This window comes from Paracoccidioides lutzii, assembly GCF_000150705.2.
Source record: "Paracoccidioides lutzii Pb01 unplaced genomic scaffold supercont2.24, whole genome shotgun sequence".
In the NCBI taxonomy this organism is placed as follows: Eukaryota; Fungi; Ascomycota; class Eurotiomycetes; order Onygenales; family Ajellomycetaceae; genus Paracoccidioides; species Paracoccidioides lutzii.
Window position 1 is genome coordinate 13331 of NW_015440970.1, and position 17468 is coordinate 30798.

Genomic DNA, 17468 nt, shown 5'->3' on the forward strand with positions numbered 1-17468 from the left:
TCACTCAATTCGAAGAAGTCCAATGTGCTACTTAAGTATGGAAAAACACACCTTTTCGTTTATTGCATTACTCTCCCGGTTCAAATAAGTCCAAAGTCGGCAATCTGTGATTATCTATTCAAGTAAGGTTTATATCATATACCTATTTCCGGTCCTTTTTCACATATCACTCATCCATTCCAGCCGGGCCGCCTTGCCTTCCCATTTGTCTTGCTTTGAGGAGTTCGTCACAGAGCAGTAAGTTTGACGCAATGCCAGCACTAGAGGCAACACAGTTCCTTAGGACTCTGAATGAATCAAATACACCTTCCTGGACTGGATCCATGGGCTGCCCCGTCGTCAGGTTAAGTCCAACGATATGCCCTTCGCTTTGCTCGTCCTGCAACGCAGCTAGAGAGTCTTGAATGTCGTGACCAGAGTTTGCCGCCAGGGTTTTGGGGATAATGAGAAGGGCGTTGGCGAAGGCATCAACGCCATACTTGGCTTTGCCTTTGACTGTTTTCTTGAACGTTTCGGAAGATAGATGAGAAGCGCATGCGACTTGGAACGCGGCGGCTCCTGGGACAACACAACCATCAACGATTGTGTTATATACTGAACGAAGGCCGTCACGAACGGCTTCAGTAATCTGCGTAATGGTGTGTTGGTTGGGTCCTTTAATAAGAATAGTAACGGATTTTGGGTCCTTAACCTCCTCGATAAATGTGAACTTTTCTTCGCCAAGTTGCTGTTCGTACACTAAACCTGCCCATCCCAGATCTTCTGGCTTAAGATCGTCGACACTGTTCTGTGCAGTGCCGCCACATACCAACTGCAGGCGTTCCATATTTCGACGCTTTGCCCTGCGTAATGCAAGTATTCCGTTCTTGACAAGTACATCCAAACTCAAAGGATCGATACCTTTCTGGTTGATAACGACGAATCCTTTCTTTGGATCATCACCGCAAACTTGCTTCTTCAGCTGGACAATCTTGCGCAGCTTCGCATCCACAAATTTCCGTTCACTTTCAACCAACTTATCTCTCTGCTCAGCACTGGAGTAGTAGAAACCAGAGTTGATCTCAGACTTTTCATATTCCAGACTGACGTTTAATGTTAAAATATAGGCATTTTCGACACGTTTCGGCATATCCGGATGACGTGCCCCATGATCTAAGGCTAGACCGCGAATAAGCTGAGTATCAGAGGCGGTTCGATGTTGCATTTTCATGATTTCAACCCATATGAAGATCAGGTTTGTTGGGAGGTCTGTGAATGGCAAGAACCGCATCGACAATATCAGGGGTTAACTTCTCAGCCAGAGCACTGTTCAATTTCGTGGAAAGCGAAGTTCGTGCAACTGAGAGAAGAATTTCTCTATCGATGTCTCTATGAAGTTTGAAGGAGTCAAGAAACTACCGTAGATGTCAGTATTCGTAGGAATGTTTGCGCATAAGAAAGGATCATACCTTGAGCGCCTCATTTTTAGCGATTTCGTACCCATCAGTCAACACTCGAGGGTGTAGTCCTTCAGATAAATGTCGGTCCGCCTGTTTAAGCAACTCGCCAACTAGAAGAACCACTGATGTTGTTCCATCTCCCGTAATATCGTCTTGTGCCGTAGCCGCACGCGCAATCATAACCTATCAAAAAAGCCGTATAAGTAATAGAAGAGATGGCCTGTGGAGTTTTTATGTCTTACGGCTGTGGGATTTTGAATTTGCTGTATTTCGTCAGTTAGTCAAACGATGCACAAACAAGGGGTGCGGATACTAACCATCTCTCGAAGAAGTACATTCCCATCCTTCGTAAGTTTGATCTATTCCACCAATTTATGAGCTATGTACGAACACTGGGAGAACAAACCCCAAGTATACGTACCGCACCCGCGCCATCAACCAGCCTATATCCGCCTGTTAGTAGGATATCAACAGAGCTCAGGAAACACAACATACATTTTTATAGTCCCTGATGGACCCAGGTTCGATTTGAGCACATCTTGGAGACCCTCACCGGCGCTGATATTGACTCTTAGAGCTTCCCCTCTCCGCTAAAATGAGTCAGCCAGCTATATCTCATTGTGGGGGACATGGAAGTTCACGGGTGTCTTACTCGTGATTCCGCCTTTGGATTTAGCAGCTGTGCCGCAGACATAGTGCCTAAAGAAGGGGATATATGTGAAGTGGTATTTTTTGAAAACAACAAGAACTAACAGCAATGCGGTAATGTTGATGGTGCTTTGATGTTGGTGTTGTTAGATAAGGGGGTATTCTACCAGCAAAATGCCGGTTTGGCCAGTCCAGCTTTTAGGAAAACCCACATTGAAGTTCCGCGCTAGTGCGACCACCGACAAAAAAAAATAATTGAGCTGTACCCAAAAAATTATCACCTTCCAGAACCAACACCATCCGCAACATTCATCGCATTGGGCCCCATCGGCCTCTATCGCTTTTCACATCTATATTGTTTAATGGGTAGGAGTTAACTTCATTTGCTAACTACGTTTGCGATTACTCCGTTTCGATGGCCGATTACGTCCTTTTCGAGGGCCCAATGGGCTACTCGCTTTTTAAGGTTGTTCATCAAGCCGATACAGTCGGGAACAAATTGAAGGAAGTACAGGAGAATTTGAAGGACCTTTCAAAATTCGGAAAGATGGTTGAATTGACAAGTTTCCTGCCTTTTGAGTATGCCTTCTAGTGCTTTTTGGAGGATCTTTGGGTCACTTTTGTAAACTCGCGCTTACACTTATCTAAAGAAACAACAAGCAGGCTCTTGGAGAAATCAATGACATTTCTGAAGGAGTTGCCTCGGAGACCCTTGTCTCATTTTTGGATCTGAACTTGCCAAAGCCCAACAAGAAGAAAAAGGTCGTGTTGGGTGTCTCGGATAAAGCGCTCGCTGGAAGCATCAAGGCGGCATTCCCGTTCGTGGACTGCGAAACTGGAGACACAAGTGACGTTGTTCAGGATATGCTACGAGGCATTCGAACGCATGCAGGCAAACTTCTTAAACAACTTCGTGAAGGCGATCTCAATACTGCCCAGCTAGGTCTTGGTCATGCGTACTCACGGGCCAAGGTCAAGTTCTCAGTGCAGCGCGATGACAACCACATCATTCAGGCCATCGCTATCCTCGACCAACTAGATAAGGCAATCAACACCTTTTCGATGAGAGCTAGAGAGTGGTACTCATGGCATTTCCCCGAACTTATCAGAATTGTGTCTGACAACCAGCGCTACGCCCGCGTTTTGCTGTTTGTTAAGAGCAGGAAGGATCTGACGGAGGATAAACTGCATGATCTGGCGGCGATTGTTGACGATGATGAGGGTATCGCCAGGAGCATTATTGATGCGGCCAAGCACAGTATGGGTCAAGATATCTCCCCCGCCGACATGGAGAATGTGGTTGCTTTCGCGGAGCGCGTTGTGAGCTTATCGACTTACCGCAAAAACCTCCACGCTTACTTGGTCTCGAAGATGAGCGTAGTGGCGCCCAATTTGGCCGCACTAATTGGCGAAATCGTTGGTGCGCGGTTGATTTCGCATGCGGGAAGCTTGACCAATCTCTCCAAATACCCTGCCTCCACTGTCCAGATTCTTGGTGCGGAAAAGGCTCTTTTCAGAGCTTTAAAGACCAAAGGAAACACACCCAAGTATGGATTGCTTTACCATTCATCTTTCATCGGACGGGCCGGACCCAAGAACAAGGGCAGAATCTCCCGATTCTTAGCCAACAAGTGTTCAATCGCATCCAGAATTGATAATTTCTCTGAAACTCCGTCCACCAAGTTTGGTAATGCGCTGAAGCAGCAAGTTGAGGAACGGCTTGAATTTTACGCTACTGGAGCTGCGCCAACGAAGAATGAGGTTGCAATGGTATGTACGTTTCTGATGTTAACCTTTGCGTATGCTAATATTTTGCAGAAAAATGCGATGGACTCTGTCTTGGCAGACATTGAGGTTGATGGAGTGGATAGTGACGTGGAGATGCAAGATGCGGGTGAAGCGGTGGAAAAGAAGGAAAAGAAGAGCAAAAAGGAGAAGAAGGAAAAGAAAGAGAAGGAGGAGAAGAAAGTGAAGAAGGACAAGAAAGACAAAAAGGATAAGAAGTCTAGAAAATCTGATGCTGCGGCAGAGGAGGAGACTCCAAAGAAGAAGAGAAAGCGGGATAGTGAAGCGGGATCCTCCAAGAAGTCGAAAGCGTGATCATTGTATTCCATTTTGGTCTGGGAGTCATATATTCGGGGGGCGTTGAAGGGATGTTCGATATGTTCGATATGTTCTATTTTTTTTCTCTTTGATTTCCTCTATTGTACTCAATCGATTTCTTGATTTTTGGTGGCTAGTTTTTGTCTCAAATAATTTCCCTTTTTATGAGTTGTGTTCGTATAAAAATATGAGGACGATAGTGATGCTATATGAGGGTTATAGCTAAACGCGATTTGTTAGTCTTCCGTATATTTTGGTCTTTATCACAACTGACAGACGTCGCTTCTAACCCCCTCATCGCATCATCTCCAAATTTTCTAACCTTCAACTGCAATGGCTGATTATATATATAACCTCTTTTAATCTAGTGGTTGTTCACCATGCATTTACTCCCTGTGAACCGCACTACTTGTTGACCGCGAAGTTCAATGATACTGCTTCATCGTACCCAATGCCCTACCACAATAATGACCGGAAAGCTGACTCTCCACAAGTCACCCAAGCGCAAATGCGATGAGACAGACTACCAACGAATAAATGTTTCGACGTTTCCTTCTTCGTCTCAAACAACAACCCCCTTCAGTGTGAGGGATGGCCACCTTGCTGATGACCATAGCCCCGACATCGGGAACAGTCCCCCGATCTCTGTAGCTGCGGAGCTGCACGAGCTTGACTTATATTCGACTTGTAGTCATGGTCTTGAAGACACAACCCAAGATTTAACACAGGACAAGAAGGTGGCAGATAGGGTGGATGAGGGCCCATTTGCACCAGGCGAAATAAATCTAGAGTCGTCAAGTCTTGTAGCCTCGATTATTAATAACGACGGAGGGACCAAGACCCGTGCATTCGTAGGAAGAGGCTCGACCTCTACAAGCCCAGCTTTGGATTCAAAGCGCGACCCTAAAACTATCCCACATTCAAAACACAAGTCTCGCCGAAAATCCCCTCCTCTCTCCAGCACCGTGGAGGAGAATCCGCTTACCTGGCATGACTCGGAAATCACAGGATATGCGCCAACGGATCCGAATGACGATGGGTACGGGATCAATGGAATCGGTTTCAAGCCCACGGCTGCGGTCGCGTGGGAGAGGTCGCAAAGAAGGAAGAAACAAGTGGCAGAATGGAAAAGCCGTGAGGCAAGGGAAGCGAGGGAGAGGCGGAAATCAAGACGGGATGGGATTACCGTTGATCAGCATACGAAGAGTTCTGCTCATAGCTGCAAAAAGGTCAAATTTGACATAGCTACGGGGGATTAAGGCTTGAGATATGGATGACATGGAGTGTTGTATACAATACAATGTCAACCGCAAGCAGCTTTGGAAACGAGAAGAAAAAGCAGAATTTTAAATTCGTTATTCCTTTGTTATGAGGGTCATATATACGTGTTCTATTCTACAATATGAGGGGGCCATAGGCTATGGTTTATATAAAACAAGATAAACAGCTATCATTCACTTCGACATCTCGCAACAATCGGAGTGCATCCATGACTCCCTTGTCCAGCCAGCGCCATGATGACTACCAGAACTTATAGTTCAACAAGTTTGTCCAACTTTTCCGCCGTTGTGCTTCTTCCGCCGCCGCAACCGCCTCTGCCTCTGCCTTTGCGCGCTCTCGTTCCTGTTGTTTCTTAATCTTAAGTTCCCGCATGAGTTCCACTGCCTCTTTCATCCCATTTCGTTCTTGAACTCTCCGGCGCTGGCAAAATTCGAACATTCCTATGGAGGCGATAGCGAACGTTCCCACAGCCCAATTGCAGGCTGGCCAAATCGCACGGAACCCTACATCATACCTCCAGTCAGCGGATGCTCGTATGTCTAACCCCATTTTATTCTATTAACAGGATTATGGGTCACCTACCACCATACATTGCCTTGAGACTCCCTGCACCGAAACCGGCACCAATTCCAACGAGGAGGGAATCGCGTGCACACGGCACCTTATAAAATGACAGTATATCATCTAGAGATAGTGACTTGAAGGCATCTGTAAATGACACATCTTTCGGCTTCCCTCCAGAGTTGTAGGCTCCGGGAATTAGATTGATTGGCTCTTTAGGGTTTCCTAACTCCTCCCAAAGTTTCCCCACCTGCGACTTGGGAAATTCATGTTTTGGTTTCTTGTTAGGGGCAAATTCTTGAGGGATTTTGGAGGCAGCTTCCCCTGTCCGAGACTGTGTATCCCGCGAGTCTTCCGCCATGGCGACCTGCCATATACATTCGATCGATCGTTGCCCGCAAGTTCCTCCAGCAAAATTGCTTACAAATGTTCTGTGACGGACGTTCCTCGGCCCGGCGATTAGTTCTTACGGTCTTGGCATAGCCTATTAATTAGTCCCAGAGGAGATAGTTTATCCGGTGCCAGGTACCGCCGATCTATTGCGCGCGGTTGGAAAGAAGAATAAACTACGCGAAAACGCGACTTTTCGAGGATTAAGTTGCTTGCAATATCAAAGCCACTGAGAAGGCCCAACGCATCCTCTCTGGCAATCACACGACTGATACCACGAATTCTAATGCCTTTTCTTTCGCTATTATATTACGACTGTCCATTTTTTCCATCATTTTTAATGGCGTTATAAATGTGTCGTTTTCTGCCTCCGAGTTTAGGTTCTTGGAGTACAGGATCGTTTCATTACCACTTTTCCAGTTATAGAACGAGCGATTGAACATTACAGAAATGCCTTTACGAAAACCCAGCAAGTATGGTACTAAATTCAGATCTAACTCAGTGTTGTTCAACCCCAAGCATACGAAAACAGTTGAGTCCTCTGATCTCAGATCTACTGAAGCGACGTCACAAGATGAGAAATTCAAGGCGGTTAGGCTGGCGAACAGCATTGACGAGGCAATGGGTTTCTCGCGATTTGAATCCGGAAATTCAAGGGTCGGGTGGCTTATCAACATGCACAGCACTATAATAGAGGACCCTAAGGTGCCTGGAGGACGGGCTGGTGTGGAGTATTATTTTCTGGAGGACAATGGCACCAGTTTCAAGGCTATAGTAGAATACGATCCGTATTTCCTCATCGCGACAAAGAGAGGGCATGAAGGGGAAGTAGAAGAGTGGTGCAAGAGAATGTTTGAAGGTCTGGTGAAAAGTGTGAAGCAGGTTGAGAAGGAAGACCTACAGATGCCGAATCATCTCCTGGGCTACAAAAGGATGTTTCTGAAGCTAAGTTTTGCCAACGTTGGCCACTTGCTTGAGGTTCGGAGATCGATATTGCCAATTGCGCAGAAAAATAAGAAGAATGTGAATGCGATGGACACATATACGGAGATGGCTAGGTTCGATATTCCACGTCCAACTCCGAGTGTTTGCCCATTTCGCTGACTGGATGCTTGTAGCGCAAATGTTGGATTCGATCTTTTTGACGAAGAAGTTAATGATAGACCCCATAATGCATTTATGGATGCCGGCGAGTTTATCGTTGATATTCGAGAATATGATGTTCCTTATCATGTGCGGGTTTCTATTGATAAAGGTATATATATTGGGTTTTCTCCTTTCTCCTTTTGCTTCATTGAATTTACCTTACATGAATCGTTAGATATTCGTATTGGGAAATGGTATACGGTTCAGTCGAAGAACGGAATTATTTCCTTAAGTTGTATTGAAGACCGACTCAAACGAGCGGATCCAGTCGTTCTGGCTTATGATATTGAGACTACAAAGCTTCCACTTAAGTTCCCCGACGCGGTTATTGACCAGATAATGATGATATCGTACATGATTGATGGCCAAGGGTATCTCATAACGAATCGAGAAATTGTGTCTGAAGATATTGCTGATTTCGAGTACACGCCAAAACCGGAGTACGAAGGTCCATTCACCATCTTTAATGAGCCAGATGAAAAAAGTACCATCGAGCGCTTCTTTGCTCATATTAAAGAAGTAAAGCCTACCGTTATTGCGACCTACAACGGTGACTTCTTCGACTGGCCATTTGTCGAAGCTAGAGCAAGCATCCAGGGAATTGACATGTATTCTGAAATTGGCTTTCGGAAAAACAGTGACGATATTTATGAGAGCAACTATTGCGTTCATATGGATTGCTTCTCATGGGTTAATCGGGACAGTTACCTGCCTCAAGGAAGTCGAGGTCTGAAGGCCGTCACTGTGGCCAAACTGGGCTATGACCCAGACGAGCTTGATCCAGAAGTCATGACGAGATACGCAAGTGAACGCCCTCAGACTTTAGCAGAATACTCAGTTTCCGATGCAGTGGCCACGTATTACCTATACATGAAATACATCCACCCCTTTATTTTCTCACTTTGTACGATTATCCCTCTAAATCCCAACGACGTTCTCCGTAAGGGCACGGGAACATTGTGTGAAATGTTACTCATGGTTGAGGCATACCGGGGAAATATTATCTTGCCAAACAAACATACAGACCCACCAGAATCGTTCTGGAATGGACACCTCCTGGATTCTCAAACCTATGTTGGTGGACACGTGGAAAGTATCGAGGCTGGCGTTTTCAGGAACGATATTCCAGTCAATTTCACCATTGAGACTACCGCAATTGATGAGTTGCTTAGCGATCTTGACTCTGCTCTTAAATTTAGTATCACTGTGGAGGAGAAGAAGTCTCTGGAGGATGTTACCAATTATGACAAAATTAAAGATCAGATAGCAGCCAAACTACTCAATTTGAAGGAGACTCCCAATAGGAACGAGAGACCAACGATATACCATTTGGATGTCGCTTCTATGTATCCTAACATTATGACTACCAACCGACTTCAACCCGACTCTATGATCCAGGAATCTGACTGTGCGGTGTGTGATTTTAATAGACCAGGGAAAACGTGTGATAGACGTCTTCCTTGGTCTTGGAGAGGCGAATTTCTGCCCGCAAAGCGAGATGAATACAACATGATTCGACGTGCCGTGGCCAACGAGAAATTCCCTGGCAAGACACCAAAGAGCCCCATGAGGATGTTTGACGAATTGAGCACAACCGAGCAAGCCGCAATTGTGAAAAAGCGATTGCAAGACTACAGTAAAAAGATATATCACAAAATCCACGATAGCAAAACAATACAGCGGGAAGCCATTATCTGCCAGCGAGAGAATCCGTTTTACGTTGATACAGTGCGGAACTTTAGAGATCGGCGATATGACTTCAAGGGCCAGCAAAAGGTCTGGAAAGGCAAAGCTGATGCGCTAAAAGCTGCTGGAGCTCCGTCAGTGGAAGTTGACGAGGCCAAAAAAATGATCATCCTTTTTGATTCCCTCCAGCTGGCGCATAAAGTTATTTTGAACAGCTTTTACGGATATGTCATGCGAAAGGGGTCACGTTGGTACTCAATGGAAATGGCTGGTGTGACATGTCTTACTGGAGCTCATATCATTCAAATGGCGCGGGAACTGGTAGAACGGATTGGCCGTCCATTAGAACTCGATACCGATGGTATTTGGTGCATGCTTCCAGCAACATTTCCCGAAAATTTCGCCTTCACCCTGAAAAATGGGAAGAAGCTGCCGATATCATACCCTTGTGTCATGCTCAACCATCTGGTCCATGCACGATTTACCAATCACCAGTATCAAACACTTGTCGATCCGAAAACCTTCAGATACGAGACCCATAGCGACAACACCATATTTTTCGAGGTAGATGGTCCTTACAGGGCTATGATCCTCCCAACATCAAAAGAAGAAGACAAGAATCTTAAGAAAAGATATGCTGTTTTCAATCATGATGGCTCTCTTGCTGAGCTCAAGGGTTTCGAGGTGAAGCGAAGGGGCGAGTTGAAGTTGATTAAGATATTCCAAACACAAATCTTCAAGTTCTTCCTAGAAGGCACAACGCTCGCTGAAACATACGCAGCTGTAGCTGAAGTTGCTAATAGATGGCTTGATGTTCTACACTTACACGGAACTACATTGGCGGACGAGGAACTTATCGACTTAATTTGTGAGAACAGAAGTATGTCCAAAACTCTGGAGGAATATGGAAATCAGAAGTCAACTTCCATCACAACCGCAAAACGACTAGCAGAATTCTTGGGGGACCAGATGGTGAAAGACAAAGGCCTGAACTGCAAATACATTATATCTGCTAAGCCAAGGAACTTCCCCATTACCGAGCGAGCAATTCCTGTCGCGATCTTTTCCGCCGAATACAACGTCAAACGGTTCTTCTTAAGGAAATGGCTAAAAGACGATCCTGGAGATATGGACCCCCGGACACTCATTGACTGGGACTACTATCTTGAGAGGTTGGGATCTGTAATTCAGAAGCTTATCACCATTCCGGCCGCTCTTCAAAAAGTCCGAAATCCCGTTCCACGAGTTCCTCACCCAGACTGGCTCCAGCAGCGAATCAATATTAAAGACGACAAGTTTAAGCAAAAGAAATTGACTGACCTGTTTGAGAAAATACCCTTATCAGATCTCCCGACAAATATTATGGACCATCGCTTACCGTCTAGCGGAGATATGGAAGATATGGTATCGCAATCGGTGCATAAACAAAAGCTCAATTCAGTAAATAAGAGCTCACAGAAACGAAAAGGGCCTGATAACACTACAAGCCAGTTGGACCCATTCGCAAGCCTCCCAGCGACAATGCCATCCATGACTGAAGACTATGAAGACTGGCTGAAGTATCAGAAACAAAAATGGAAAATCCAAAAACAGGCTCGAATCCGTCGGCGGAAGCTCTTCGGTGAGAGGACAAGCACAACGTCAAATGCAATCGGTAACTTCTTCCGGAATCAGGCAGAACTCATCTATGTTAAAACATGGCAAATATTACAACTCAAGGAAACGGATATTCCGGGTGAAGTCCGGATGTTTGTACTCATTGACCACAAGATACATGCGCTTACAATCAAAGTTCCGCGGCAAATCTTCATTAATCTAAAATGTGAGGACCTTCCTGATGTTGATTTGGCTGGGTGTTCTGTGCAAAAGGTTAATCACTCATTGCCCAATGGTCACCCATCTGTTCATCTCTTCAAAATGACGATGCCCGAGGATACCTATTTGAAAGAAGCGGACAAGATCTCCCTCCTCCTAAACCATCCCAGTGTCGAGGGGGTCTATGAGAAGAAAATTCCTCTCAGTGTCCGAGCTGTGCTAAAGCTTGGTACGCTTTGTACATTCGATGAAAGCCAACGGGGAGTTTTGGGAGAAGGTCTCGAAAACGGCTTCGAACTTTCGACACTCCTGCGGGCCGAACAACCAACGCAACAGTACCTAGTAGATACCTCCATGGAGTACATCTTCCTCTACCACGTGATTTCCGGTGATCGGCAGATTTTTAACCTCTGCTCCAGCAGGAAAGAAGAAGCCCATATTGTGATATTCTCGCGATTAAGGGAAGTGCAAGGGTTTCCGAACGCTGATAAGATATACAGGGAAGCTCTCCAAAAGAAAGTCCAGGACCAAGCTGGAGAATCGTGGCAGCAGATATTTGACTACCAAGAAAGTATCCATTTTAAGACAACGCAGGTAACAACGAAAAGAAAAGCGCTCCTTGAGGTTGGCGATATAATCAAAAAATTCCGAAATGAGAGCAACCAGGCAATCATGCTTGTCATTCAATCACCCCAAAGGCGCCAATTGTCCCAGGAGATACCCATACTCAAGGAACATCCTGTTTTACCATTAAAGGCTGAGGCATCAGACAATGATCTCCCTCCTCTTGGTTGGCAATCCTTCGTTGTGAAGCAAATAGTCATGCACTATTTAGCTCTGGGCTCATGGCTATATCATCTTGGCGAGCTCGCCCGATATGGGGACGTTCCAATCTGTAACTTAGAAAAGGATGATCCCAAATATTTGATCGATATCGCGTATGCCAGGCGACTGGAACAAAACAATATAGTTCTGTGGTGGTCTCCGTCGCCACTTCCGGACCATGCTGGTTATGAAAAGGACGATATCCTTGGACCGATACATAAAGTGGACATGCCTTCAAGGAACAATCCAGGGGCCTACTCCTCTGTCTGTATTGAAGTCGAAGTCCGGAACCTCGCGATTAATACTATTCTCACGTCATCCCTCATCAACGAACTTGAAGGTAGTGAATCTACTTTGCTGAACCCCGTTGCCCCCAGTTCAGGGGCGTCTGACGGAACAGGCGTGTTATACTCTGATACAGCTTTCGCTTCTGCTGGCATTCTTGTCTTACGTGACTTGGTAAGGTCTTGGTGGGCGGAGGCGTGCCAAGGAAAGGGCATGGCAGATATCATGGTCCAGCATTTGATTCGATGGGTTGAAAGCTCGGACTCCTTCCTTTATGACCGGTCACTGCATCACCATGTCCAAATGATGTCAAAGAAGGCATTTCAGCAATTAATGACTGATCTCCGACGAGTGGGATCTCAGATCATCTTCGCCAGTCCAAGTCGTTTATTGCTTCAGACTAACAAGGGCGAAGTGGGCAACGCCTACGCTTACAGCCAGTATATCCTTAAGTCGATCAAGGAGAAGCCACTTTTCCATTTCTTGGATTTGGAAATCAAGGAGTTCTGGGATTACCTTGTTTGGTATGACGAATTCAATTTTGGTGGTAAAGGCTGCCATGAAGTTGTGGAGGCTGAGAACCAAGAACTTGAGACGGTCATGCATTGGCAGCTAAGCCAGTTCCTCCCAAGGCCTTTGCAGTCTGTTTTCCTCGACTGGGTGGTTGAGTATATTGAGCTCATGCATGGGTTGAAGAGGCCCACCATTGAGAACGGGAACACAAGCACGCCCCGGGTTACACAATTGTCATTCCAATCGATTACCGACATCGATACTGAGGAGATGACATCAATTCTTACCGAATCGTTTTCCAAACCCCTGAAACGACAAATTGCGGGACTGATACGGCGGCAACGGGATGAGCTCTTGCACCCCGAACTCGCTTCGGACTATGTTTTCCCAACACTACCGGGTGCGTCATGGCGCCCAACAAAGCACGAACGCAACCCAACATTGGAGTTGGTCAAGTCCCTCATGCAAGTTCTAAGTCTGTGCAAAACCACTACTCTTGAAACTCGAGTCCTACGCCGGGACCTCCTTGCCCTTTTCGAGGTTAAGGAATTCAGTGATGAGGGAAGATTTGAGAATCCAAGCGGAAGTCTTAAGTTTCCACTGTTGATATGTAGTCATTGTACCATGGCGAGAGACCTGGATATTTGTCGGGACGGTGACATACTCCCCGAGAACGACGCTGAAAGTAACAACGCCGCAACGAAACCTTGGTGTTGTCTTTTCTGCGGCACTGAGTATGACAGGCTTGCCCTGGAGGAGCAGTTGATCGGGCAAGTACAGGGCCTTGTTGTGGAATGGCAGACACAGGACTTGAAATGCTCAAAATGCAATAACCTTCGGGTCAGCGAGTTCATGGAACATTGTTCTTGTAGCGGAAATTGGATTGAGACGGTGGATCTGAGGGCGATTGAGAAGAAGCTGAAGCTTTTCAAGAGTGTTTCTAAGTTTTACGGGTTAAAAATGCTGATGACTATTACGAATGGCGTTTTGGAAAGGATGTAGATATTGTTTCTTTTCCCGTTTTCTTTCTATTCCTCTCTTTTCTTCTGAATTATGCCTTTTTTGTTGCCTTTCCTTGGTTATTCTGCATGGCATGCATGGTTTGCAATATTGCAAGAAACTTGGGTTCTTCTGTCCAGTTGTTCAGTTAAGGGTTTAGGTAACTAACTAATGGAGAGGTCACACAAAGAGATTTTGTATGCAACTCTCTATCTCACAATATTGTTCAAATGAGGATGAATTGAACAGCTAATAGGATTAAATATCACAGAATTTTATCCATCCATTGCTTCTTTGATTTGTACGGGGCATCACCTTTTGGATCACAACACCTATTTGATCAACCCCCACCATATTATTTGACAAATTTTCAAATTAAGCAACAACCACTAGGAATTATATATAGAAATTGTATAGAATATATCCTTAGGTCTGTGAGCAGCTAGGAGCTTTGTGTTTCGTACTGCTACATTTACTACAGCTGGTGGTGCTCGATTTTTAGTTCTCAGATTTGAAACATCAACCCTCCCCTCAGCGGGCTGATTAGGCTTCTGAGCCTGAACAATCCTAGCCTGTCCTTCTTGAACTGTTAGGATCCCTTCCTCAGCTATATGCGTACATGGCTTCTCTCTCTTTTGTTTCTGTCTAGCGTTGGCAGCTCTCAGCTGCTTGACTTCCTCTGTTAAAGGAGCAACCTTATGCATGGCTAGCCGACATCCTTTAACTAGCTGATTGAGAGCTTTATTTGTGGGACCAGAAAGAACATCTGTACAGCATTTAATCTTGCTGCTCTGCCGTTCCAATTGGGTCATATTGCAGGGGGTCTTGAGGGTCCAGGAGGATTGGAATCCGATGTAGCTGAGGAAGAACCTCATCTGGATTTAATGAAATCAAGCCAGTGGCTTTGAATCCATTTCTTATAGAAGTGTTCTTCATAGTCTCCTGCCTAGCTGCTGTGTAGCTGATTAGGAATTCATCCTTGTCAATATGATTGATCCTCAATCTCATGCTCTGCTCAATCTTCTTGCCATACACTCTCTTTAGTGGTGAAAAATAGCTCACATCTAGTGGCTGCAGTAGATGAGAGAAATGAAGAGGCATATAAAGAGCTATAATACGATGATCCAGGCAGAACTTGTCAAATCCAGATGTAGCATGACTGTCATGTCCATCCATAATTAGCAGTCTATATCTGCCAGCTGTACGAGCCTCACTATGTCTGTTGAATACCTCTTGCAGCCATATGAAGCCAAGCTCATCTGTAGTTCAACCCTTCTCACTAAGACCAATTGCCCAATCCGCTGGCAGCTGTTCGTACCGTGAGAACTGATGAAGCTTGTCCTTCAGTATGATCATAGGATGTAGACTCCAGCCTGTAGTATTGACTGCCTCAATCAAAGTTGCTCAGATTCTATTTCCTGGCTGTATAAGAGATGGCTTGCCTTCTTTCTCTGCTCTAGTAATCACCCAGGACATTGTAATAACTCTCATTAAAGTCAATCTCATCAAAGTTGTACATATCCTCAGGCACAATTCCTGCTTCTTTATAGTATTATCCACAAATGTAAACCAGTAAGAGCTTTAAAATCCTCGCATAAAGCTCGCTCGTAGTTATACTTGCATGAGAATCCAGTCTCCAGTTCAGAGTGCTGTTTGGTAAATCTTTCCACCCATCTTCCTCCCACAGTAGTTGTGGTAGCAGATTCTCGCGCTGAAGGTAGTAGATTGGCCATATATTGTACGATTACGAATCAGAGAGGCTGTCCTCTCTCATTTATGGATAATATCCTTTGAACTAGAGATTCTTCTTTCATAGAGGTCAGCATTCGATTGTTAAGTTGAGAATTTGAACGCGTAGTGCCCCTGTATAGTCTATAACATAGTGAGGAGTAGGGGATGCGAAATGACTTAGCAGCAGCTCTGAGAGTTGAAATTTGATTCATTTTATAGGCTTTAATAGCTAACGAAAGTCTAGCTTCCTGGTTAGAAGCTTCTCTGCTGAGAGTGGTTGCCATATCGAATAATTTACTCCCCTGGGAGGGCTGGGATGAAAGATTGATCAAATATAGGTGTCGTGATCAACAAGGCGTCGTCGGGTTGCCGTTGCGGAAAGTTAGCTTGCGTTCACCGTGGGAGCGAGGAACGAATTTAGCAGGCAACTTGAAACACTTTTAACCGAACAACAGTTGCAAAGGCCGCCTGTCTGGCCATTGAGGTTTGTGATGAGGTTGCAATAACTAACTGTGCGATATCCACCTTTTGCCCCCTCTCCATAGTTCATAAGATAGCTGACTTGCGACAACTGCAAGCTGTAGTTATCCCTGGTATTTGATCACTATCCCCCGCCTTTTGCTCAGCAAGCTCAGAGTAAGTATAACAACTACTTCACCATAGGACAAATAGGGAATGGCAGTTATAACCTATTAATTCCATGCTAACTGTGTTTAATTCATGCTCTAGATATACCTAAATAAAACCCTCCACGATACCTTATTACTTACTTCCTGGAGATTCTGACCGCTGCCGCCCGCAGCCCCACCTGCATCATGGCATCCCAACCACCGAGTAACCAACGCCCACAGATACAGCCTTGTAGATATAAAACCGGTAAAACATTAGGAGCAGGATCGTATTCTGTGGTGAAGGAATGCGTTCATATTGACACTGGCCGGTATTATGCTGCGAAGGTTATCAACAAGCGATTGATGGCGGGGAGGGAACATATGGTGAATCTCATACCAATCCCACCTTTGGAAATATCAAAAAGCACGGCGTGGGGCTGATAAAAATTCGGCGTCAGGTTCGTAATGAAATTGCTGTGCTCAAGAGGGTGTCAATGGGTCATCGGAACATCCTGACTTTGGTAGATTACTTCGAGACAATGAACAACTGTACGTTGCTCTCTATCTCCTTCTATTTGCGGTTCAAATAACTCTCCAGCACACGCGCTTATGAATTTCGATTTCCTATTGACAGTGTATCTTGTCACCGATCTTGCCCTTGGAGGGGAACTGTTTGATCGAATCTGCCGTAAGGGAAGCTACTATGAGTCCGATGCGGCAGATTTGATCCGCGCAACCCTCTCCGCCGTCGCATATCTTCATGACCATGGGATCGTGCATCGAGACCTAAAACCAGAGAATCTTCTGTTTCGCACACCAGAAGACAATGCAGATCTATTAATTGCAGATTTTGGTCTGTCGAGGATCATGGATGAGGAACAATTTCATGTCCTCACCACCACCTGCGGAACGCCAGGATACATGGCTCCAGAAATCTTTAAAAAGACCGGCCACGGAAAGCCTGTGTATGTTCTATCCCCCTGAGTAATTTATCATTTGCCAAGTCTAACATAGCTAATTCTGACGTTCAATCTTCTCTTTGGGCAGAGATATTTGGGCCATTGGTGTAATAACATATTTCCTCCTCTGCGGTTACACCCCCTTTGATCGAGATTCCAACCTTGAAGAAATGCAGGCCATCCTTGACGCCGATTACTCATTTACACCCCTCGAATATTGGCGGGGCGTCTCCGTAACCGCCCGTGAATTTATCAAACGCTGCCTCACCATCGATCCCAAAGCGAGGTTGACAGCCCACGAAGCCCTGCAACACCCGTGGATCAACCCACCCACCGATCCCATGGACCCCATGTCGCCCCATGCGTATGGGCTCTGGAGAAGATCTTCTACCTGTCGTCAAGAAGAACTTCAATGCAAGGCGCACACTTCATAAAGCCATCGATACCGTGCGGGCAATCAATAAACTTCGCGAAGG

At 45.5% G+C, this 17468-nt stretch overlaps 7 protein-coding genes across 7 annotated transcripts; 4 read left to right on the plus strand and 3 right to left on the minus strand.

Annotated features, from left to right (window-relative positions):
• Positions 1–166: 166 nt before the first annotated feature.
• On the minus strand, positions 167–1210 carry PAAG_12391 (T-complex protein 1, zeta subunit; the record flags this gene model as incomplete). Its single annotated transcript, XM_015847885.1, has 1 exon — positions 167–1210. One exon carries the CDS (start codon positions 1208–1210, stop codon positions 167–169), a length of 1044 nt encoding a protein of 347 aa, XP_015702489.1.
• A 4-nt stretch (positions 1211–1214) lies between these two features.
• PAAG_12392 (T-complex protein 1 subunit zeta) lies at positions 1215–2133 on the minus strand (the record flags this gene model as incomplete). Its single annotated transcript, XM_015847886.1, has 7 exons — positions 1215–1394; positions 1449–1622; positions 1682–1702; positions 1757–1798; positions 1861–1882; positions 1935–2029; positions 2092–2133. 7 exons carry the CDS (start codon positions 2131–2133, stop codon positions 1215–1217), a joined length of 576 nt encoding a protein of 191 aa, XP_015702490.1.
• Positions 2134–2502: 369 nt separating this feature from the next.
• On the plus strand, positions 2503–4187 carry PAAG_07395 (nucleolar protein NOP56; the record flags this gene model as incomplete). The annotated part of the gene is made up of 3 exons (XM_002790489.2): positions 2503–2666; positions 2738–3857; positions 3906–4187. 3 exons carry the CDS (start codon positions 2503–2505, stop codon positions 4185–4187), a joined length of 1566 nt encoding a protein of 521 aa, XP_002790535.1.
• A 470-nt stretch (positions 4188–4657) lies between these two features.
• PAAG_07396 (hypothetical protein) lies at positions 4658–5449 on the plus strand (the record flags this gene model as incomplete). The annotated part of the gene is made up of 1 exon (XM_002790491.2): positions 4658–5449. The coding sequence occupies one exon, from the start codon at positions 4658–4660 to the stop codon at positions 5447–5449; it is 792 nt and encodes a 263-aa protein (XP_002790537.1).
• A 262-nt stretch (positions 5450–5711) lies between these two features.
• PAAG_07397 (hypothetical protein) lies at positions 5712–6393 on the minus strand (the record flags this gene model as incomplete). Its single annotated transcript, XM_002790492.2, has 2 exons — positions 5712–5974; positions 6054–6393. The coding sequence occupies 2 exons, from the start codon at positions 6391–6393 to the stop codon at positions 5712–5714; spliced, it is 603 nt and encodes a 200-aa protein (XP_002790538.2).
• Positions 6394–6872: 479 nt separating this feature from the next.
• Positions 6873–13694, plus strand: PAAG_07398 (DNA polymerase epsilon catalytic subunit A; the record flags this gene model as incomplete). The annotated part of the gene is made up of 3 exons (XM_002790493.2): positions 6873–7480; positions 7541–7677; positions 7744–13694. The coding sequence occupies 3 exons, from the start codon at positions 6873–6875 to the stop codon at positions 13692–13694; spliced, it is 6696 nt and encodes a 2231-aa protein (XP_002790539.1).
• A 2543-nt stretch (positions 13695–16237) lies between these two features.
• Positions 16238–17426, plus strand: PAAG_12393 (CAMK/CAMK1 protein kinase; the record flags this gene model as incomplete). Its single annotated transcript, XM_015847887.1, has 4 exons — positions 16238–16417; positions 16492–16582; positions 16668–16998; positions 17081–17426. The coding sequence occupies 4 exons, from the start codon at positions 16238–16240 to the stop codon at positions 17424–17426; spliced, it is 948 nt and encodes a 315-aa protein (XP_015702491.1).
• Positions 17427–17468: the final 42 nt, after the last annotated feature.